Below are 25208 nucleotides of genomic sequence, written 5' to 3' on the forward strand. Positions count from 1 at the left end.
AGACGTCCAAAAATGGAAAAGAATCTAAATTGAAAAAAAATGTCCCTATATCTATTGTATCAGTCTTTGAAAGTGACACACAAGATGAAATCTGCATAGGTAATGATGCCCTGTTGATGTTGAAAGTGCTGATGTCTTCTCCCGGTGTCTTCTGTGCGTGGTGGAATGTGCTTGTGCAATGATGGTAATTTTGTTGGCCAATGTGTACTCATGTGTGATAAGATATGATGTCAAAGACTCAAGTTTCTGACAAGAGGTGAATGCTCTCTCTAAGGTAGAGCTGAAAGAATGGGGAACCAGAGAAAGAGAGAGAAGGTCAAATCAACTTATTTGGCCTTTAATTTGTTTTAAGATTATCCCATTCAAGCCTCCACCCCTACACCTCCACCAATATATCTTTAGAACATAACATTCAATTTATTCTTTATGTACTTGCCTATATTATATAATGTGGTGGCTGTTTTAATAAAAAAATGATTGATACTAAAAATAAGCAGGCTTGCATGCCATACAGTACCGCCAAGGGTCCATGTTCAAATCCTGAAAGGCAGGCTCCGAGCTAATATAATTACATCTAAACAAATCAAGTAGGGCCCCAAGGAAGAACAGCAGTATTTTGCAAATACAGCTGAATTGGGTGATCCTCCGTTATTGTATGTATCTCTCTTGTATATTTTATATTTTTTTATCTGATTACAGAAATAAAACAAACAAAAAGTAAATTGTTGAAAAGGTTACCAAAATCTAATTCCAAATAATGTAATCATTGAAAATGAAAGTGCATGCACGTGACTTATAAACGCCACTGAACTCCACTCTGTAGATTGTGATGGATAGGCACAGGAAGAGTTAAGAGGCAATCCGAAAGGTTGAACATTTTTGAAGGATTCCACAGATGAAATTTTGATGTCTTCAGGAAGTTTATTCCACAGTGTGCGGCACGCATGATTGAGCAAATGATCTTACCCCCCCCCCCCAATTTTTTTTAAGCTTTTGGAAGCATAAACAAACCAGATATGCCCATTGCAGAGCGAGAAGTCCTTATTGGTTACAACTGATAAAATTAAGATGGTATTGGTGTGCTTATCAATTAAGAGTTCAGCAATATTTTATGCACACTGTTGGGGGGGGGGAATATGCATTAGGTGAGCTTAGGATGGTACGTCACCACTTTTCTATGTCGGTAAAATATATGAAATCATCATTATTTATGCTTTACAGCTCTCTTGTAATATCATAGATGCAGCAATGATTACCTAACACATTTGTGTCAATCCAATTATTTTCATTCTTGTGGGTCAAAACTGAAACAAATCCAATTTCCACAGCATATTGCATTTTTCTTTTAGCAATCGTTAATTGGTCTAAGAGCCGCCATTCCGGAGACCCATTCTAAGACCATGATTCAATTCCAGAACCCCCTAGCTATTTTTAACTTTGGTGTGGCACATGCATAGGTATCATGTTATATGCCCCCCCCCCCACCTATTTTCAACTTCGGTGTGGCACATGCATAGGCCTATTATCATGTTATGCCATTGGCGGCAGAAGCCAAACAAATTAGGGGGGGGTCTACCTGAAATTTTGTGATGGACACATGCATGTAAAAAAATTGACAAGCAAAAAAAAAAGTTTATCAGCAAAAAAATTAGGGGGAGGGGGGGACCGTCCCCCCACCTTAAATTTTTTTTGTGGGGGGGAACTATCCCCCCTGCTTCCTATGCCCTCCCCGCTCCAGATTATCAGTCTTCTTGGTCACGGTCATATCCGCGAGCCTGCAATGCACCTGCACCGTTCCTTTCCCACCCTGCACCACCGCACCAAGAATACCAAACCACTCTTTTTACGACGATTTCACGTGTGTAGAAGTATTACGTCATACACGTGTGGTGTTTGGTATCGCTCATGGAACACGAGAAGCTGTGCGATGTTGATCATTAAGGCTAGTGCTTGATGACTTATGTTGCATTTTTTTGGTCCAAAGCTTACTACACTGCCTTTTTTACAGTCAAATTTTAGCGGATACTTCTTAAGAATATTTTCATTTGTTCCCTGACCAGTTTCAAACTGCAGCTGTGTTGAAAAATCGGGATTCGGTGAAGATGTCGACCGCGAGCGGAACAGCAGATGGCTTCACCGGAGCCGGGAACGGCGGCGCCGCTCGACTTTCGGTCGTTGACTATGTTGTCTTCGTGATGGTGCTTGTTATTTCTGCTGCCATTGGCATTTACCATGCGTGTACCGGTGGAAAGCAAAGGACCACTCAGGAATTCTTCGTGGCGGACAGGAAGATGCAATTCGTCCCGGTTGGATTTTCACTCCTTGCCAGCTGGATGTCTGCTATTGCTCTTCTTGGAACTCCTTCTGAGGTTTATGTTTATGGTACCATGTTTTGGTACATTGGAGGGAGTTACATCTTCATGTCCATCATTACTGCAAATGTATTCATCCCAACCTTTTATAATCTTCGTCTCACTAGTGTTTATGAGGTATTTTTTTTTACTTCAACTATAAACTAAGTTTTATTCATGAGAATATGTGTTTATGATTTATGATTTTCAGATTAAAAAAAGACCGACATGATTATGCAGACTGAATGAGGAAACATTCATTTCTCTCTGGGCTAGTACAAAAGTAGTAGAGGACAAATGTTAGACATGTACATGTATGGTTAACTTAAAGGCATACATTACATCTTGACATCCTTATCACTTCAGACAGTTCTTAGCCTTTTGATTGTGATATGAGCCAGTGTTGTAGTGCCTTGATGCTCGGCCTTGGCCTTAAGGCGCCTTAAGGCCTATTTTTTCAAAGCCTTGGCCTTGAACATTCAGGCCTTGGCCTTGAGAGGGCCTTGGCCTTGGCCTTGAGGATTTTGAGCCTTGAAATTTCAAGGCATTTTCAAGGCATTTTCAAGGCATTTTGTATTTTGTACTTTTCATTTGTTTTATACAAGTAATTATAAATGTTTCAATTGTTCTGTACATCTAATGACACTAAATACTACCAGTCAGCAGCAGCAGAAGCAGTATGTGTACCTAGCAGTGCCATCAATTGCAATTATCATCACATAATTATGTAACAAAGAGAAGTGATGAAAATTAATATTATTTATTGGTAATATGACGTAATCATGACTAATAAGGATAATGACAATATCAATAATAATGATAATAATTACGATTAGGATTATAGTCAATGGCGTAACTACAGGGGGGCATGGGGGCACGTGCCCCCCCCCCATCGGCTGACTAAAAAAGGAGGAAAAGAGGGAGAAAGGAAGAGAAACGTAGTGGGAAAGAAGACAATTTTCATTATAATGTTATAATTATGTTATGTTACATTACATAAGAAACATTTTTTTCATATAAATGAAACATAATTTGCTCAGGGCATATGTCTTCATTGTTCCTGGTGCTCCCATTGTCTGTTTACCGAGATATATAATCCTGTTATACTAAAACCTCCCGTTTTCAAGTCAATACACACCAAACTACCAAATATATTTCCTCGCACTTCGAGTTATTCTTTTACATGTACAAAAGTATGCTTCTTTTTCATGAATACTGTAAGTGATTGTCCCATTTTAAGGTCTTAATATAAAACATTTCCTGTCCGTGCTTACGTTCGCAGTAGTGGATTGGTGAAAGATGTCTGCTCTCCATCAATTCCTAGAATGAGTCCTTAAAATCTTCCTTTTTCTGTTTTCTGATCTGAATATCAAAAATTTTCAGCTCGCGCTTCGCGCTCGCATCATTTGGTTAGTGAACTATGTAAGTCCTTCTTGAATTCCTACAAACAAGCCTTAAAATGCCCCTCTTCAGGTCTGAATTTCCTAAATTTTCAGCTCGCGCTTCACGCTCGCAAGATTTGATTAGTGAGATGGGTATGTTAATTGTTAATCATGATTACAAGTGCTTTATGTGCATGTTTAGATGTAATTCTAACAAAATCAGCAAGCGCTTATTGGCACTCCCATTAGATGACTATGGTGAGATGTGTATAATCTTAATAGATAAAAGATTCCTAAAATATAGTCCTTAAAATCTTCCTGTTTGGGGTCAATATCTACAAAAATTTCAGTTCGCGCTTCGCGCTCGCATTATTTAACAAGACAGGTACGTATCATGATTACAAAAGATTGATTGTAATGTCCCTTTTTAGGTTTGAATATCAAAAATTTTAAGCTCGCGCTTCGCGCTCGCATTATTTGACTAGTGAGATACATGTCCGTTTATTGGCACTGTCCTTATAAAAATATCTATATTAGTTCAGAATACCTGGCAACTGGGAGCGCTTTGCGCACTCACTAGGCAATTCCAAGTTTTTGCTGGTGCCCCCCAATGCCGTGACCCACGGTACGCCACTGATTATAGTGATTTTATGACAGGAATAATTCTGACAGATCTGACTACAATTTTGACAACAATTTTCATACTCTAAAAATAGCTTACTCTAAAGAATGATAACAAGGTTGATTTCTATTCCATTAGGTTTTCCTTCTATTATTTTCTTTGACCAACAAGAATGTTTTAAGTCTTAATGATATTCTGAAAAGATTCGGTAAACTTGAACACAAACTTCAATTTCGTCATTTCCAAATGGGCTATGGCATCAATGGCATGATGAGCCAAAAATTTTGAGGGGCCAAGCATGGCATACAGAGCAAAATTTTAGGTTTCAAAATCAACAAATTTTGGATTGTGCTTGCATAAATTATTGTTAAGTAAGGTTCGCATTCAATTTACACAAAAAAATGCTTAGAATGTCTAGTTTTTAGATCGGAATATTACAAATTTTTGAGCTCGCGCTTTGCGCTCGCATTTTTTTGATTGGTGAGTTATGTATCCTATTTATGAGTCACTAAATGCAGTCCAGAACAGCTTCCTTTTCTGGTCACTAAAAATTTCTGCTTGTGTTTTGTGCTCGCGTTAATTTGTTTAGTAAGATGCACACCTTTTTCATGATTACAAAAACAGCTCAAAATATTTAAATTTCATTTCTTATTACAACATCTCGCAAGGATGCCCTTTTAACAGTGATTGGCACCATTAAATTGACCCAAAATCGAGTTTTACAACTTCAAAATTGATTTTTTTTTTCAAAACCACTTGCTCGCTATGCTTTCTATAGCGGGAAATTAAAGCCTAAATCAAAATATCTGTCTTATCAATTAGAAATCACTTAAAAAAGCTTTGCTGAACTGCACCAAAATTCTCATTTTGACAATACTGTAAGTGCATTTTTGGCTTTGACCTCCCCCAAAAAAAATACATTCTGCCTCCCCTGTCCCAGGTAGAGGAGAAAGACATGTTGAGAATGGACATGCCATGATCAGATCACCTTGGTAATAATAATTATTGCAATGTGAATCGCCTAGAACAATAATGAATTGTACAAATGTAACTATATGCTGATATGTTTATTTTAATTTGATGTCTAAATCTACATGATCTATCATAAAATTATTTTCGTTTTAAATGTACAAGGGTAAAAATTTTGCTCGCTCACACCTTTTATACATTTGGTCCTGTGTGTCATGTATGCCGCCTAAGCATTGTTGTCTTTTTTTCTATATATTGTACAATTGAAATGCCTTGGCCTTGGCCTTGAGGTTTTCAGGCCTTGGCCTTGAGGTTTTCAGGCCTTGGCCTTGGCCTTGGGTTTCCATGCCTTGGCCTCAGCCTTGGTTATTGAAGCCTTGGCCTTGGGTATTAAAGCCTTGGCCTTGGCCTTAGCCTTGGAGGTTTGAGCCTTGACTACAACACTGATATGAGCATGATAATGTATTGCTTACTGGTAGTATGATATATATTGTTTAAAGTGTGATGTAAACTCTGTACCTTGATTTTTCTAGTTCGTGCATCTCTTTTTATTATGTAGTGGTAAACCAGTCCATTATTTTCCATTTCTTGATTTTGAGTAAGTGGTAAAAAAAAATAAAAAAAAAATGTTTGCTTTTCCTGCTAAATGAATGCAAAATAGTCCTGCATCCTTGGCTATATGCTAATATCGTCATTCTAATGATGGACCTTATGCTTATTCATGGTGTCACATAGTATTTCTTTTTATTATCTTTTATATCAAATATCAGTATGCGATTATGATGATAATTACAACCGGGGAGGGGAATCAAATATATTGCTGTACACATGCATGACCCCAAAAACGTGTTTGAAGGGGTATTTTTTCAGTTTTGGATGCGGGCCACCACATACATGTATACTTGTTAAGAGTATCAAAAACACTGATTTTTTTTCTTTAAAGGATGGTTTTGAAAGAATAGTCAACGGTCAATCACAGGGTCAAATGTATTTAGGGATTTTTTTAAGACTAGTCACTAGCCAGATGTGTTTAGGGTATGTTTTTGCTCCCAAGCTTTTTCCCCGGGGCTTTTTTCTCCTTGTTTATGAAAAGTGCAGGTTCTTCTAAATGAAGCCCGCAAAAAATTTATTATTATGTACATGTAGGTTGACAGAGAGAAAAACTCATAAGGGGGTGTTTGAAAATAATTTGGTCAGGCATGTGTATGTACAGCAATACATTTGACTGCCCCCCCCCCCCAAATTACAATTATTCCTGATGATAATTATTGAATGATAAAATGTTCACTTTATCCTCTATCCACCTTAAAAAATATTCAAATTGTAAATTAAAAAGTTCAAAGTGTGAAATAGGTGGTCACATTGTATAAAATCATACAAAATATGTAGATCATTGAGAGACCAAGTACATTCTTATTATTACAACTAACCTGTCATAGCCGACAATGGGGCACATGATTTGGAATAATCTCTGAGACAATGTAAGGGAGACTGCATGTACAGCCCATTTTAAAGATCTCAATTTTCTCATTGAAAATTTCAAAATAAATCGTACTTCCAATGTGATGACTGATGAACACATCAACATATGGAAATAAAAGAAAGAATGAGAAAGACTGAATGAAAAAAAAGAAACAAGAGATAGAACAAGAGAAATGGGATAGAAATGGATGGAGACGAACGGAATAAACAACAACCAGAAATTGCAAATATGAAGCGAGAGGCGGGACATTTAAGCTTAAGGGGAAGACGGTTTGGACAAAATCCAATTTCTCATACTCTGTACATGTACGTCACTCAGTTATTGATCTTGCAAGCAGGTGACACTATACACTGGGCTTTCTTAGATCAATAACCTTTTCTCTTCTTCATGTACATACATATGTAGAAAGGGACTCTTAAGCGTTCCTATTCACTCTCATTTCTAATTAACAAAACACAATTTTATCCATTATATTGCAGTGATTTATATAATGTATCTAATTTCAGAAAGAAGATGAAGTCAGGGGGGGGGGGCAGTAAAATGTAAATTGCTGTACTCATGCGTGACCAAATTATTTCCAAACACCCCCTAAACAAGTTTTTCAATATAACTGTAGGTCAATACCATGATAATGGTGGAAATAAAGTTGATTGGGGATCCATGTATGTGCAGGGATGGGGGTATTATGAATCATTAACAACCTCTTTTTTGTAATTATCAATGAACTTGATATTATTTATTGTAGTAGTGATTATAGTTTTGTTTCTAGCATGCAATCTCTCCCATCTGTCAGTTTCAAGCAATGATAATTGATGTTTTTTAGTATTATGTTGTGATAAGAGTTTGCTTTTTTACATTGAAATTTAGTGGCAGTGATTTAATTTTTCTTTCATTCCAGTATCTCCAGTTGCGATTTTCTGTTGCAGCCCGTCTTGTGGGGACTACAGGGTTTCTAATATACATGGTTAGTGTGCAAAACTGGAATAGGTTTCATATATGTATCAGTAGTATTTACATGATCTTGACTTGTTGCAATAGATTTACCATAGATTTGATTACCAAGTTACACAAGAAAACAAGATTATATTTCTCCGGAATGTGCAGGGCTTTCAATGAGGGGGATTGATTTTTATCTTGCATTCTCTTTCCTTCTCCTTTTCCTTCTCTCCTGTTCCTCCCCTACTTTTTCCTGCTATTGAAAATTATAGGGGGTTTGAGTGACCCCCTTGGATCCCCCTGGCTATGGGCTTGTCCATACTCTACTATGTTTCTAACCATGATCAGAGTTATTCAGTTGATAAATTGTTAATATTATGATGCTTTATAAAGGAAACATGTTCTATCACATTGAATTAGTTAAAGTTAAAGTTGTAAGCTGCTCAAATAGTTCCATAATCTTTACCCAGGATGCACCATTTTATGATACCCCCAACCCCCTTTTTGTAATTAATCGCTTTCCAACACTCACACTGCAAACACTTGCATTGACAGGATTTTATTTTTGATAGGGCGGTAGTTAGAATGAATTGCGTGCTTCATCACCCCCCCCCCTCCTTCATGCGGAAGGTATATGTACAATGTTCCATCAAATTCAAAACAAATTATGATATCTGTACTGAATCACATTTTATTGTCTTAATTGTCTATTTTAGTTCAATAATAGAGAGTAGGACTGATCTAATTTTTTTTATTTGACACTATTGAACATTCATAAATCAGCATGATTTGGATGGTTTAAAGAAATTGAAGAAAAAAGTAATCGCGACACCTACAATGTAATAAAAGACTAATGACAAATCTTTATTCTTGAATTTTCTTTGTGATTATAATCTCAGGTGATGTACTTGTCCATTGTCTTGTATGCCCCTGCTCTTGCAGTTAATGCAGGTATTTGATCTCGTTTGTTTTCTCATATTGATTTTTTTTGTGGATTGTTAGAATTTTACTTTATCTCAAAAATTATATCCATCACCTGGGCAAAAGTGCAACCAAATAAGTTCCAGTGCCATTGTTTCATTAGATTACATGTAATTCCCACTCACTTTTGTGTAAATGACCAAATTGTATTGCTCTGCCGAGATGCTCCGTTGGTGGTCATCTGGTGATAATCACCATGATGACGACGATGATGATGATGATGATGATGAAATTGAAATTGTAAAATGAAAATGAAAAAAATAATGAGCCAGAGGGATAATGATGGTGATAACATTGGTGATGTGTAATTTCCACAGTCATTCTTAATAATTGACAATAAGTTTTTTTTAGCAACATGTTGGTGCTAAGATGGTTTTGGGCGAATCAATGTTTCAAAAGTGGACATGATCATTTGGCTCATTATACAATTGATGTACTTGAGTACATAATGCCTGTAGACATGTGATGCACTTCCTTCATGTATACACTGCTATTATGTATTGACTGGAGCTCTTGTCTTTATTTTGCAGTGACCGGGTTTACACTCTGGGGATCTGTTCTCACAGTGGGTCTGGTGTGTGCATTCTATACATCGGTGGTAAGCCAGGGATAATTATGCATTAGTTAAGGATGTATTTCTCTCTAAATGTACTTTATGTATTAAACCAAACTATACGTTTATGCCCAACACAAATATGAATTACCATTTATTTTATTGATTACTATTATGGGCTTTATGGCTCTAACTTTGATTTCTAATGACTTCTGTTTTTGTGTGAGCGTGTAATCATTTCCTAGTGGATGATGTTCCTAAACATGTTTCAGCTATCGATCCTCCTGTAAGAAGGTATTACAGGTACATGTATCAATGATATACATGTAGGTCAATACAATCCTAAGAGAAATTCACTTGGAAGGTCCAGTGCTTTTACTCTGGAAATGATGCAATAATAAAATTTTACGATAGATATTGCGTTACTCTTGACATTACATGTATTGTAGATAAGAACTTTTTGTCTACATTTTTAGGTGTAAGTTTATGTACAGGTGTAGCAATCATGTTTACTTTTCTTATTTTTTTAGGGTGGGATGAAAGCAGTAATCTGGACAGATGTTTTTCAGACCCTTGTTATGGTATCATGTCTCATAGCCGTTATAATCCATGGTTCAGTTAAAATGAATGGCTTTGGTAATGTCTGGCATATCAACGAGGAGAGCGGTAGAGTGGTCTTTGATGAGTAAGAACTCTTTTTTTTACAGTTTTTCCTTTGTTTTTAATTGTAAAAAGTGAATGATAAGTGGACAATCTGAAATACTGTTCAATTATTTTCTTGTTCATTTTACTGATAAAATGTTTAAGAACTAAGAAATATTTTCCCAATGAATTCAACTTAGATCCAGACATACTACATTGTAGGTTTTCCAACACCTAAAGTATAAGCTAAAACTACATTCTTTCTTTGAAAGATTAACTATTTTATAATATTTCTTATACTATGCTTTTTACTGAAATGCCAAATACCATGTCTTTTATTCAATTTTTTACTTTAATTATTGAATGATTGTCTTTATCTTTTGTTTTTGACAGTATACGTGTGGACCCAACTGTACGTCACACTGTATGGTCTCTTGTATTTGGTGCCACATTCAACTGGCTTGCTATCTTTGGTTGTAACCAGGCTTCTGTCCAGCGTTACCTTAGCTGCCCCACCCTCAGAGCAGCCAAATGGTATATATATATTTGCTTGATAATGATATCAACCCCAACATGTATTGTCCTATCTTAAACAGGAATCAATGCTCTACTATCATCAGGTTGCAATAAAATTGCACTGCATAACTACATGTTTCATAAATCTTGTGATAGTGATAACAAAAGAAGAGTATGTTTTGTTATTATGGTATGATGTCACAACTAGCATTAATCAGTATCTGATTAATGCTATCATATTGGTGATAAAATCAAAAGCCTACAAGTTCTACTTTGAATTCAAATGATACATGTGTTCGTAATGCAGTCAGAATCTCTCTTCCCTCTCTTGTAATAATAATAATGATAATATTACTGATGTGTGTAGTGCAGAAACTATGTGCATATATTCTTCTGTGCTGTAATTAAGAAATCTTAACAACACAGTGATCCTTTGATTCTGTACTGTTTTGTAAAATCTAAGGTGTTGTAGTTGTACATGGACAATGCATTGTATTGGATTTCATGTATTGGGCTTATCATGGAATTGACCTTGCTTTAATACTCGATTGAAACCCTACAATATTCCTTTTGAAATGTCATATTCTTGTACAAATTATGATACTACATCATTGGATGACAGTTCAGATATGTCTGTGAGTGGTGGGATTGTGAATTATTTAGAATATTCAAATCATTAATGTTTGAATTGTGTTTAAGTAATAGCATAAATATTGACTGGAAGCCTTAACTCCCTTTTTGGGTTGCCATTGGCACCAAACTTGTGCACATTAATCTCATAGAAGCACAATTCTGTGTTTTGATTAATCAATTTATTTAAATAATGTAATTGTTTGTACACTTAAGCATAAATTGTATCTCCAGTTTCTACTTAAACCTCAGTGTGCAAGAAATCTGCCACAAGTAATTTGTGTTAAGAGGTTTGAATGTCATGAGAATTATTACATTCTTTGTTAAAATTCTCTTTCACTTTTCAGGTCCATCTACTTGAACTGTCCGATGCTATTCATATTTGTCTCTCTTTGTCTCATGTGTGGTCTGGTGATGTTTGCTGTGTTTGCTGATTGTGATCCCATCAAAGCTGAATTCATCACAAGGGGTGATCAGGTATTGGTTTATATTTTCTTAACTAGTTTACAAGTAGTACATGTACTCAGGAAGTCTTATGCCACATAGACCATAAAACACTTTTGATCTACTATCAATATAGTCGTTCTGCACTGGTCTGCATTTAATTTTATTGCCATATATATTCTAATGTGTGTATGGACTAATTTTCTTTATTTATTTTGCAAATGAAAATTTGTTTGTGAACAGTTCATATGAATGGTGTTAGATCAAGTTTATACAAGGTGGAATGGCTATAGTTTTACTTAAACTTAGCTAAATTGTAAATTGGTTAAGGTGAAATGGCTAAAGTCAACAAACTGTTGGCGATGAACTACGATTAGACCAAACACAACAGTAGAGAAATGGTGGTATACCAAGTGGCAGTTAATATTATCATCGAGATATTTACTTCTTTTTTTTGCTATGGTTTTCAACTTTTTTTGTCCCACCTTGAGACTACTTTGATAGTTTCATTCTTTAAATTTATGTAGGGCTCTGAAATATTGTTTCTGGAAACTACCGAGCTAAGATTGGTTGTAAAATAAATTTCTGTATAGTACAGATATAACAGGAGAGTAAGATTGTTTTGATTTTAGGTCTGAAAAAAACCCTTATAATAATGTTGCCCTTAGCACCAAAAGGCTGTGATATTCATTTGTTTTTTATTATATTAAAGGTAAAGCTTTATTTTTGTTGAGAAATACATGTAGAACATTCCTGGTTGGTATTTGAAACAAAGGATTTCATTTTTTTAAAATCACATTTTCAGCCACCTGGCTGACAAGTGTTTCTATCTGTCCATTCACCTTTTACTGAGAGTTTTTTCTTCAAGGATTCTGAAGATTTATTGGCCCATTTCCCTTTGGACTTGTTAATGTCTCATAAGATTTGTGACCATAGTGTCATTATGTCATATAAATTGTTTTTGGAAGTATCTGATCAGAAGCTTAGGAAGTGTGGTAGGAAATGGCTTGCCTGTAAAAGTGATGGTAATTACTGATTAACTATAAGTCAGTGGAGAATTGGCAAATTTCCCATATTGTTTTTTCTTATTTTTTTTTGAATGATGACCGGCAATACACATCAATTTAAATGGAGATTGCATAAGGTTGAAATGCTTACCAGACAATGCAATTTACTGAATTCTAATGCCTGAAAAGGAAATATATATATCATTTAGTTAGAGAGATAAGAATAGCCTGTCAATTTTACTTGCAAATAGCAAAGCTGAGCCGGTTTATCTGGGTCAGTTACAAAACCAGAATGCTCTAAGGTGAGCATTTTGCATTACATACAGATGTCTTTATATATAGATAGATAGATAAATGGTTTATTTGATAAAACTCATACATCATGGTGGTCAAGCTGAATTGTGATGCATTTACATATAGATTAAAATAAATCAATACATTAAAATGGAATACATATCATTGAAATGAAGGATAATTAATAAAGGCAAATATTGTGGAATAGAAATACCTGATAGTATGATTAAAATCCAAATTCATTAATAATTGCAAAGGTAACTATAATTGTTGATGCATCAATAATTGCAATTGGATAATTGTGAACTAGCAGAAATTGAATTGAATTGAATTAAAGTGGAGGTTAATTGATAAATATAATATAAACATTGATTTTAAAATGTAGTTAATTGAATGTATATAACAAAATGTGAAATAGCGACAATAATGAAATATTAACTAGGAATGATTTAATGAGAAGTTGAGAAACTATTGCAAATTTGTCAATAATGCATCAATCAGTTTGTGAATTGAGCTGTTCAAGATTAAGAGCTGTTTATAATTAATAAGTAGATATAGTACATATATATATTTATTTTCCTAAGATATTAAAAGGAGTTCTTTGTTTCATATGCTTCAAGCTGATGTATTGATTGTTTGTCAAATCAAATTTGGATTTTGCAGCCATTTTTGTAAAGAATGTTCCAACTAACCCTGATCTCCTCTGATTCATTTCTGACTTATAAATGTTCGGCATGGATAAAAGAATCGAATAATAAAGGCGTGCTGGGGAAGTTTGAATGAATGATTTTTTAGATGGAATTTATGCAATATTATTATTTGGGTAAAAGCCATAAATGACTTTACATTATTCAAAGATCCCCAGCAAGCCTTTATCATGCCAGAAGTCGGATTGCCTCTTGGGTCATTCATCATTCAATCCATTCTCAGCCCCTTGGCTTGAGTTAGAGTTGACCCATCAACCACTCCATCAAATGCAAAATATGAGATTTATTTCTCATGTGAGAGTATTGGCATCAGTTCCAAATATGATCTGATTAAGAGTTTGCAAAATAGCACAACAGATAATATTCCTTTCTTTCAAAAATCATCTTTTCAAATGGAAATTCTTTTTTTATTTCTTTTTATTTGCAGCTTCTTCCTTTTTATGTGGTAACTCAGCTTGGCTTTCTCCATGGATTACCCGGTCTTTTTATTGCAGCCATTTTCAGTGGGACTTTGAGGTTAGTACTCATTGTGGTCGGCTTGACTATCTCTCCCTGTTTTAATCTTTGTTTTCTACAAAACCATTTGAAGTTTATGTAGAGGTACACTCATACCAGCAAGATTCAATGATTGCCATTTTGTAGGGACACATACTGTGAGAATCAAAGTTTACATACATGTACATCTGGTAGTGCATCATTATTTTTTTCAAATTTCTATTCATTTCCTTCCTACACACAATTTGTGAGTAAAGACAAAGTTTGATATCAAAGTTCATGAAATAAAAATACTTAATATGGTTTATGATAGTTTTTATTCCAAATGATCACTGGGTCAAATGTTTATGTCCACCAGACCTTAATACATGTACTTTAGTACATGTACTTGATGACTGCTGCACATGATTAATTCGGGGTGGGGGGGGGGTCATGAAGCATCATATTTGTATTTTTTACTGACTGATTTGTTCTGAACCAATCAAATACAAGGATTTCATGAAGCATCATGTTAGGATGTGAGGATAGAAAAGATAGAAAAATCCGATAAATGAGTTGACCATGTAACATGAATAGAAATTTAGAAAAACCAGCTTTTCTACCAGGTGTATGTGAATTTGATTCCAAGTAACTCTATGGAGATGGTACTCTAAGTAGATTGTACAGATTGTTTATAAATCACTGAATCATGGATTTGAATTATTATACTCCCTCAAAAAAATATTAGCACTGTGTCTTCAGGCCTGAACTCATTGGCTGCTGTGACAGTTGAAGACATCATTAGACCTATCAAGAAAGATCTCTCAGATGCAAAGAGGACAACTATATCAAAGGTATTAGGTAAGTTCAGCCTCAAAGTGCTCATGGATGTCTTCCATATCACAAATCATTCTGCAATAATTCATCTGATTCATTCCCATGAATATTGTTGAGTTGGGGGGATTTCCGCCGGGTCAAGCTGGTCCAGGTTGAGAGGTTAAACAGCAAAGATCGTAAGGTGTAATAAGTCTTGGAAAAACACCAAATAAACAGCTAGATAATGTAACTCTTTACCTTCATGTGTGATCTGAGCTCATATTTACTCCCAAATAATCTACATGTAACTTAATCGATCCTTTAACATGAATTTCAGCCCCATCAAGCATTTGAAACGTTATTTTTATTTTGGCTTTGATCGCAACGTCTCCATTCTATTCTTAGTCAAATTTCGCCAAATGAATGCAGAGGGCATCAACACTGTTTGTTGACTTCGTGTTTGCCAGTTGTAATCGCTAATTTCAGCACATGTCCATAAGAATATACGGCGAAGTGAGACCCTAAATCTGAGAATTTGAACGATGAAATTAAGGCTGTTCCTGATGCTCAATGAGTTTGAAAATCTGGTTAAGATCGGTACTTGGAAGTTGATTTGGATAAAATTTTAGGTTGAATTAGTTCACTGACATGGGGTATGATGGGGTATGAAAGAGCATTCGGGCCTAGGGTGCACCTAGCGAGTCCAGGCTTCTCTTGGGGCTGCAGCGGTGGTGTTGTGCGGTGACTCAGATCCAGGACCCAGAATATTTTTTGCTTAACATTCCAGACTGGGTTCAAGCTGGGTTTTCCTTCTGGCCCCAACATTTAAGTGGTCGTATCAAAATGTGTTCTTTGCTTTTCATTTGCTCAGCTTTACTGTATGGACTCTTAGCCATAGGAATGGCCTTTGTAGCATCCAAGCTGGGGCCTATTCTCACTGTTGCTATTGGTTTGATGGGCATGATAGGAGGACCTTTACTAGGCATGTTCACACTGGGTATTGTCTTCCCTTGGACCAACAATATTGTGAGTATGAACATGGCTATGATTTTGACCCTTTAACCATCCATGTTGTGAGCATGATCAAAAGCTATAATGGTTTTTACTGGTAATATTCAAATAAGTATCTATAAAAGATACTGAAGTGATAAGTAGTCAAGGAAGAAGGTTTTTCTCAAATGAAGTCATTTTTCTCTGTGAAATTCATGTAAAATTGTCCCATTTCCTGTTTATAAAATAATATTGGACTTTATATTATAATATTCAGGATTTTGAGTGTGGCATTAAATATTCAATGATGAATCCTCATGGACTAATAGAATTTTTTTTTAGAAATCCCCTGTTGTATTTAGATGTTATCTGTTCTCCTTCAGTAAATTGAAATGTAAAATTATGCCATTTATGTATTCAGATGAGTGTTTTCATCCACTTTCATACAATATTCACCTCTGTGCACTTAGAGTTTTGAATTACATGTAATTGTATGTACTACATGTATGTAGGTGTATTTTTTCCCTTCAACAACTTAAGTGAAGGACCGATAATATGGTTCGAGTTTGGCAAAGTTTTGACTATACAGTATATTTATCAATTAGTGATACACAGAGAAAATTGTGACCAAATTTGTCTGAGGTTAAGTGGATCTTTCAAACTTTGTCATTTTATAACACAGTATCAATGCTATTGTCACAAATACCCTTATGAATATAGTACAAATGATTTTATGCAATTTATTGTTTTGCATAAAAATTGTTTGTACAGTATTTGTGAATATTTGTGTATTTGGAATAATATCGTCTGTATGTGAGCCATGGACACAGTGTGCTATCTTAGTCCACCTACAAATGATAAACCGTGTTTTTGTCTCACCTGCGAAGCAAAGTGAGACTATAGGCGCCGCTTTTCCGACGGCGGCGGCGGCGGCGGCGGCGTCAACATCAAATCTTAACCTGAGGTTAAGTTTTTGAAATGACATCATAACTTAGAAAGTATATGGACCTAGTTCATGAAACTTGGCCATAAGGTTAATCAAGTATTACTGAACATCCTATTAGAGTTTCATGTCACATGACCAAGGTCAAAGGTCATTTAGGGTCAATGAACTTAGACCATGTTGGAGGAATCAACATCGAAATCTTAACCTGTGGTTAAGTTTTTGAAATGTCATCATAACTTAGAAAATATATGGACCTAGTTCATGAAACTTGGACATAAGGTTAATCAAGTATCACTGAACATCCTGCATGAGTTTCACGTCACATGACCAAGGTCAAAGGTCATTTAGGGTCAATGAACTTTGGCCGAATTGGGGATATCTGTTGAATTCCCATCATAACTTTGAAAGTTTATGGATCTGATTCATGAAACTTGGACATAATAGTAATCAAGCATCACTGAAAATTTTGTGCAAGTTTCAGGTCTCATGATTAAGGTCAAAGGTCATTTAGGGTCAATGAACTTTGGCCGAATCAGGGGTATCTGTTGAATTACCATCATAACTTTGATAGTTTATTGGTCTAGTTCATTAAACTTGGACATTAGAGTAATCAAGTATCACTGAACATCCTGTGCACGTTTCAGGTCACATGACCAAGGTCAAAGGTCAATGAACTTTGGCCGAATTGGGTGTATCTGTTGAATTACCATCATAACTTTGAAAGTTTATGGATCTGATTCATGAAACTTGTACATAAGAGTAATCAAGTATCACTGAATATCCTGTTTGAGTTTCAGGTCACATGATCAAGGTCAAAGGTCATGTAAGGTCAATGAACTTTGGCCATGTTGGGTTTTTTTGGTGAATCTCTGTAAGTTTATTGGTCTAGTTCATAAAAAGTGGACATAAGAGTAACCTTGTATCACTGAACATCTTGTGCGAGTTAGAGTAGTATTCAAAGTCAGCACTGCTGCTATATTGAACCGCGTGATGCAGGTGAGACGGCCAGAGGCATTCCACTTGTTTTATGATAACCAGGACATAGATAATTTTACACCTGTCTATAAATTAGTGAATGGTTTATATAATACATATGTATTTAATATATTTCACTTTTTTTACAGGGTGCTATAGTGGGTGGTTTGACTGGCTTTGCCTTCTCTTTCTGGATTGGGATTGGAGCTTATATCTATCCATCAATGGCTGACAAACTTCCTACGTCTATCGATGCTTGCCTTCTACCAAATGTTACAGACATTTCTACCGACATTCCGTCCTATATTTTGGCCAATGTTACCTCTCTTCCTGACCTGATAATAACACCAGAACCTTAGTAAGCATAAATTTGCTTTTCTGCATTTTGTTTTACACCTGTCTATAAATTAGTGAATAGTTTCTATGTATTTAATATATATTAATTTAATATACATGTATATAACTTTGGAATAATAGTGTAACTTTTTAAGGTCAAGTCCACCATAGAAAATGTTGATATTAATCAATATAGAAAAATCAAAGAAGCATAACGAAAATTTAATCATAATCGGATGTTCTACAGTTATATGCACAAATCAGTGACATGTAAATGAGAAAGTTGATGATGTCCCTCACTCACTGTTTCTTTTGTTTTTTTATTGTTTGGATTCTACAATATTTCAATTTTTACAGATTTTGATAAGGACCAACTTAAAAACAATGGTAATACCACATGTTCAAGAAGGAATTTAACTTTTTTTCACAAGACAGCAAGAAGAAAATTTAAATATTTCATACAATAAAAAACAAAATACATAATAGTGATTTCATCAGTCCCTCATTTGCATACCGACCAGGATGTGAATGTAACTTTTTTTCTGAAATTAAGCGAAACTTTGAAATATAACTTTTTTTATTTTACTTCCGATTTTGATGAAATATTTGCTTGTGTAATGCTTGTTGGATTTTTCTATTTTTATTCAAATCAACTTTTTGTTGGGGTGGACTTGTCCTTTAAAGAATGAAGCACAGTTGACTTGGGTAGACATGTAAGTGGGAAGCCTTATAAGGCACCTTGTACTGCATGAAAGAAAACTGTATTTCATTGTGATTATGTGTGGAAAGAAAAGTTGGTTATCGATTCTAAATACAATATAGTCTAGAGTCTGTTATTTAATGATAATGATAACTTAAATAGATAAATTTGTAACATGTAATAATTGCATTTGATAGTGGCATCATTTTGTTACAATTTGTTCTTTCCCATATTTTATTGAATATTTCTAGGGTTAGCAGTTTGGCTTAAGCCAGGGATCATGTACTGAAGAAAAATCAGTGCCTTTGTCACTCTGCAGAGTGGATACAAGAGATTTAAAAGTTGATTAGTATCATCAATATTTGTTTTTGGTCTATATCCTCTCTTTATCATTTCCCATTTAGCCCTGCAATAGCAAAGCTCTACAGTATATCATATCTTTGGTATAGCTTTACTGCTCTGGTAGTGGTCCTGTTTGTTGGTCTAATAACAAGCTTTCTTACAGGTAAGCTTAAATTGAATTCAAATAATGAATGATAAAATCTCTTTCATATAACTTATAATTATCTAAATAAAAAGATAACTGCATTCAGGTCCTCGGAAGTATAAAGAAGAATAAATAAACTGTCATTTCTCTTTATGTCATTGTCACTTGGAGGTATTCCTCCTTTCAGATCTTGACCATTGGAAAATTTTGCTCAGATGTTTAGGTTGTGGCAAAGTAAAGGTGTCTGCTTTTACTGTAGTTGTTTTAGCTACCACGGGGAAGTTGGAAATTGATTATATGGTCGATCCTAAACAGCCTCACAACCAATAAGCTTTTTGTTATGCTCATTGTCATTGATATGACATACAAACAGGATTGTGTAGCTTTTAACAGTTTATCATAACAAGTTATACGAAACAGGAGAGCATTTCATGAAAAGGTTTGTCAGTGATTTGCGCTCAGCCAGTCAGATGCAAGGGAGATCAGTAGCTCATAATACATGTAGTCTGTGAAAATAACCTATTGGTTTCATGAAACCGTACCCTGGTTGGCACTGATCAATTATCTTTTGATTCTTCTCCTGTTACACAGGTGCAACCAGACCAAGTGAGTTAGATCCTCAGTTGATCTGTCCCATATCAAGAAAGCTTTTCTGTTGTTTCCCAGCAAGCTGTAGAAGGAAAATGGACTGTGGGGTCAACTTTGATGAGGTAATCAGTTCAGTGTGCGTGGAGTGGTTGAATGTTTTAGATAATAATAGGACAATGATATGAAATTTAAAACATTGGTTGTAGCGAATTAGAGAAGGGCGAATCTTTGAACAACAATTCAACTGTAAGTGTTCAATATTTCCTTGGAACGATGCGTGGCACCTTCACTTGTATAACTGGTTTGATTGAATGCCAGTGGAAAGTAGCAAAATAGGCCTACAAGAGCATCCCTCATTGGTTCTTTTTGATGAGAGGCAATTGAATTATGGATATTTTAATTGTAATTCATTACCCTGTGAATTTATTTGTGATGTGATTTATTATTGATTGCGAATTATTTATCAATCTCTTTTGCAGATTGACCACCGGAATGGAAATGCATTTGACATGGATGTCAAAAGTAACGATGCAACCAATTACTCTATGTTGGATCAGAAGGAAAATGGAAGAGCGCCATCTCCTGTTGATGAAAGCACACAGTTTTGACGAAGGCTTTGTTAATGATTCGTCCTGGCTTTTTTTTTCAAGGGAATTTAGATGACTACAGTGAAGAATAAAATTTAAAACAGACTTTGTATTTGAAAGATGAGCAATTCATATTTGCAGAGAAGATTGCAGTAAGCAGTGTAAAACAAAACTAATGATTGAATACTCCACTTTATTTATTTTTATGATAAAGGAAAATTTTCAAAATTTAGAGTAAAAAAAAGTGAAAAGACTTTTTGATTTTGATATGCATTTATTTGTCGTTGATCTATGAATTTTCCTGCATTGTTCATCACAGGGTATAGTGTAGAATGATATTTATTATGAACCATGTGTGCACAGTTACAATGATAGGTTTCCTCAGAATATATCGCTGTTATGCATGGTATTGCCAGTGTTATGTAGGTTCACATAGCTATTCAATTCTAAAAATGAGTTTTTCATAGACACATTTGAAAAGAGGAGATTGCAGCACTGCTTGAAACACTTGTGAAATCAATCAGCAATTCTCAACCAACTGACTTAATCCATTTCTAGTGTGTAGAAAATATTGTTCATTTCTAGATTAAAATACGTACTATTTAATGGGCTGAAAGTGAAGTCATCTTCTTGAACAGAAAAAAAGGCTGAATTGACCATTTGCAGGGTATTTAAGATGATCTTGATTAAAATCCAGTTTCAATTTTCATTATCGATTACCTCAGTGATTCAATTATGTATTCCATCATTGCTTCTCCATGTTATTGGGAATTTCATTCATTCAGTGTGACAGCGTGTGATGTGTGACAAGGATTGTTCAGAATAAATGTCTTACCTATAAGTCCATTTCACCTTGTCTTCGCAGAGCATTTATTGATATTTTTCACCCGCAATAAAGTATGCGTGAAAGAAAATTCCTGTGTGAATTGTTTACATATATGTTTATATCTTCATCACAGATGTGTTTTGCAATATGGTTGTGGTGTTGAGAAAATTATTGTAAATATATATTATGTATCTTGTTGATATCTGAAGGTTACTTTTTGAAATTAAATGTTCACCTTTTTCACGTCATTAGTTTGATTTTCAGGGTTTTCAAAATAATGGAATTATTTTCAGGGTGCATGTGGTATGCTCGTACAGTAATTCTGAATTTCGCCATTGCCCTTAGTTAAGCCTCATATAATTGGTTATTTTATCTTGCCAGATGCAAAAGTGTTATTGATGTGTCATACACTGATTAGTATATAAGGTCATTTGATTTGTGAAGTTTTAGTAGTTTTTTACAATTCAAGTGAAAGAGAATTTCAAAGAACCTATCGAATAATAAATGGTTTTAATCAATTTTATTTCAGTGGAAAAGCTTATAAGCTGCTAATTTAAGAAATATCTCATAGATCTACACTACCAGTGGAGTATGTGTATATTTATGGTAAACACTCAAAGAGTTGCTTAAAAGCACAAGTGCATGTTTGCATGCAGAAGAAAATATCAAGATTACAAATCAAAATCTAAAATGATTTGTATCTTAAAAAAAGAACATTGAATGAAGTATTGTGTGTGAATTGGTGAAACCTTGCACTTTTTATAATTCATTTGTCTCTCCATTGTAAGCCCATTTATTTAGCTAGGAAAAGCAGAGCTATTCCACACAATCTGAATTCATAAATGAATGGTTACCTGCACCAAATGAGTTACAAAGCTCAGTTATGTTGCCATAGTGACAGCTCTTTATTTCTTATTTATCCTGTCCAGTAGAGGAGATGACTCGCTACAATTTCATTTGCATTTTTTTTTCAATTCATATTCAAGGAAAGAGATATGAAACATTTGTACTAATTTTTTTATTGTGTGAAGACACAGTTCCGCATTGATGATGTTGTTTTAGTGTCAGAAAAGTTCCTAGCGTCAGGTTCTTTAATAGAAATAATGGCATATTGCACACTGAAATAATTTTATTGTCATTTTATGTCCATCTCTTATTTATTTCTTTTGCACTTAATTTTGGTTTGCACCTTTTAATTTATATATTTTGTAGAAAGATTATGTAAATTCATGTTCTTAACAGGGTGCATATGATATATTGTGTGTCATTATTAAGATGTTTTGATGCGATTGTAACAGTAGATGTGATATGCTGTCATTAGCATGTGGGAAAGCTTAACTGATATTTTCTGTCAGACTTAAGCAGGAGGTTAATGTATCCGAGATCAGAAGTTTATTATCAATGCTATGTCTTGTGTCAAAAGAAAGCAAGCTTTAATCAAATATTTTTATGGAACTTTGCAAACTTTTAAATTCAAAATAGACTGTTAATAGAAATTAATAGGTAATAAGAACTAATTAAAATTCATTTATAAATATGTGGATTGGAATTCCAATATGTATTTGGTAACTCACAAGAAATTTCTTGATGAATTAAAGTATTGGTGTTTTCGCACATGTAATACATGGATGATCTTATTATATGTCAAATGTTAAGTAATCCAATCATACAAACAATTTCTTTTGTGTATTTGTGTAGGACTGGTATTTTCACACCGATTTGGTAGTCCTATTGGAAGTAACATATTCCGATGATCAAATCTCACAATGTTTATTTTTGTCTACCAATGTGCAACCTTTTGATAAATTAGATTTAGAGATTTCATGATGCACACAGAACTGGTGGATATATGACATGTGTACTGAGCAATAGAAGACTGGTAATAATATCATGTGATAGCTTCCAAATATAGAAGGTAGAAGATAAAGAGATTTGAGACTTTAGTGCCTTGTTTTTATGTGAGATATTTGATTGTAATTCTTGTAGGCTACCTGATATCATGTCATAGATCCTCTTATGATGTTGTGGCTGAAACAATTGTGATATCTATTTGTTTTGTTGGAATGCTGAATAAAACAAAATCAACCAAACAAGATATTGACTCGATTTCATGTAGTGTTGGAAATTGAAGGTTACGGATGTTATAACACAGAAATCAATGGTGTCATGACATGTACACCTCTTTGATTTGAGTGATTAAGTGAGCAAATGTACCTTAACCTAAAGACAAAGACTGATGTGAGCAAGGAAAGGTACATCAACTAGAAAATAAAAGTACATGAATTTACAAAGACTAGTGACACTGAAAATCAAATGGTTTATATTACTTGTTTTCATGAATAATACTTGTACCAATGTGTACTAACACAGAAATCAATGGTGTCATGAAATGTACACCTCTTTGATTTGAGTGATTTGTTCAATGAATGTAAGGTGTGAGTAATTTCTGACTGTTATTTTATTAGCAAATGTACCTTAACCTAAAGACAAAGACTGATGTGAGCAAGGAAAGGTACATCAACTAGAAAATAAAAGTACATGAATTTACAAAGACTAGTGACACTGAAAATCACAATGGTTTATATTACTTGTTTTTCATGAATAATACTTGTACTAGTGTGCATGTTGAAGCCTTGAAATTATTGATAGATTAAAACAATTGTTTAATTTCAAATGAGTTATATGTCTTATTCCTTGGATGTGGAGAGATATGTATTTCTATTTTGTGATTCATTATGTAATGCTTGTGTGATTTGTCATATGCTGATTTGATATGTGTTTAAGAAAGTATGCATCTGTGAGGAAAATATTGGTAGCTTGGTGATTAATTCAAAGCAGTAGACTAAAAGTATTTTGGTCTTTCTCGAACGTGTATGGTTGGGAAAGATCAGGTGGCATTTATGAGTGTTTTATTTGTTGTACAAGTCTGCAATGTCATAGCTTTAAAGGTATTGTCGGAAAGATGACAAATAAGTTTACATTTTATCCATGTTGCTCATAAATCAGATTACAGTGTTGGGATGCCCATTTCAGATGAAAGTATGAATTCTTACCTTTCAACCTTTTTTATTGGTCGTAGAAAGTATGTTTTTTATTTACTAAATTATCTACTCTGGGTGATATCCTTTACTCTATCAATTCAAAGTTGCATCAGTGATCTGCAATGGTTGCTCTTCAAACGCCTTCAGTTTGGAAATTTGACACTTCTTCTCAAAAAGGTTTAGGCCGAACATTTGTGTTTGCCCATACTTGTACTTACCTCTGTGTTGTGTAACTACCTCTTGAGGAAGGGGGTGAATTTCAGTTCAAGAAACATCACATTAGATTCCTGGGATTATGTTCAACTAAATGCTACTCTCTCAGTTGCCTTGAATCGGATTCTTTTGCACGGTCAGATGTCTAACTATATTTGTTCTTTGGAACATCAAGGTTTTCCTTCAATCTCAGAATCAGAATGGAAATTGTTCAGTTCAATATCATGGGAGGTCATTGTTGACAAGGTGAATATCAGTTACTGATGGTATGGATTTTTAGAACAGAAAAAAAATGGAATGCCTCTGGCTGTCTGGCCTTCATTACACAATTCAATATTGCAGCAGAGCTGACTGTGAATGGTTATTCACAGAAAAGCACCATTCATATATTATATATTATATATAATACAATGTTAATTGACCCATAATAACCTTTGACTTTGATCATGTGACCCAGGACTGGTGCGAAACGATCAGTGATACTAACCGTACATTGTATGTCTACATTTTATGACTCGATCCATACAATTTCAAAGTTATGATGGCAATTCAACACATTCCTCCAACATTTGACCTTAACTAGCCTTTGACCTTGGTCATGTGACCTGGTACCCATACAGGATGTCAAGTGATATTTGATTACCCGTATGTTCAAATTTTAAGAACTAGGTCCATATCCTTTTTAAGTTTCTTTGGTTAAGATTTTGATATT

The 25208-nt window shown here is 34.6% G+C and overlaps 1 protein-coding gene and 1 long non-coding RNA gene across 2 annotated transcripts; one reads left to right on the top strand and one right to left on the bottom strand.

Moving 5' to 3' along the window:
• The first annotated feature begins 1899 nt into the window (after positions 1-1899).
• LOC121411223 (sodium-dependent multivitamin transporter-like) lies at positions 1900-21945 on the top strand. The gene is made up of 14 exons (XM_041603816.1): positions 1900-2489; positions 7706-7771; positions 8643-8694; positions 9255-9322; positions 9808-9962; positions 10313-10453; positions 11413-11542; positions 13945-14033; positions 14740-14852; positions 15679-15833; positions 17868-18076; positions 19159-19259; positions 19833-19951; positions 20309-21945. Exons 1-14 carry the CDS (start codon positions 2103-2105, stop codon positions 20435-20437), a joined length of 1914 nt encoding a protein of 637 aa, XP_041459750.1. The 5' UTR covers positions 1900-2102; the 3' UTR covers positions 20438-21945.
• On the bottom strand, positions 20814-24455 carry LOC121411224. The gene is made up of 2 exons (XR_005969439.1): positions 23723-24455; positions 20814-23462 (listed from the first exon to the last, which is right to left on the bottom strand). It is a non-coding gene; the product is annotated as an uncharacterized LOC121411224 (long non-coding RNA).
• Between the last annotated feature and the right edge of the window lie 753 nt (positions 24456-25208).

Source organism: Lytechinus variegatus, chromosome 3 (genome assembly GCF_018143015.1).
Source record: "Lytechinus variegatus isolate NC3 chromosome 3, Lvar_3.0, whole genome shotgun sequence".
In the NCBI taxonomy this organism is placed as follows: Eukaryota; Metazoa; Echinodermata; class Echinoidea; order Temnopleuroida; family Toxopneustidae; genus Lytechinus; species Lytechinus variegatus.

Excerpts from the sequence above, each read along its gene's own strand:
- LOC121411223 (XM_041603816.1), top strand. The coding sequence starts at position 2,103 with ATGTCGACCGCGAGCGGAACAGCAGATGGCTTCACCGGAGCCGGGAAC. Across the intron at positions 8,695-9,254 it reads TGCTCTTGCAGTTAATGCAG|TGACCGGGTTTACACTCTGG; the intron begins GTATTTGATCTC and ends TTTATTTTGCAG. Across the intron at positions 9,323-9,807 it reads GTGCATTCTATACATCGGTG|GGTGGGATGAAAGCAGTAAT; the intron begins GTAAGCCAGGGA and ends TTATTTTTTTAG.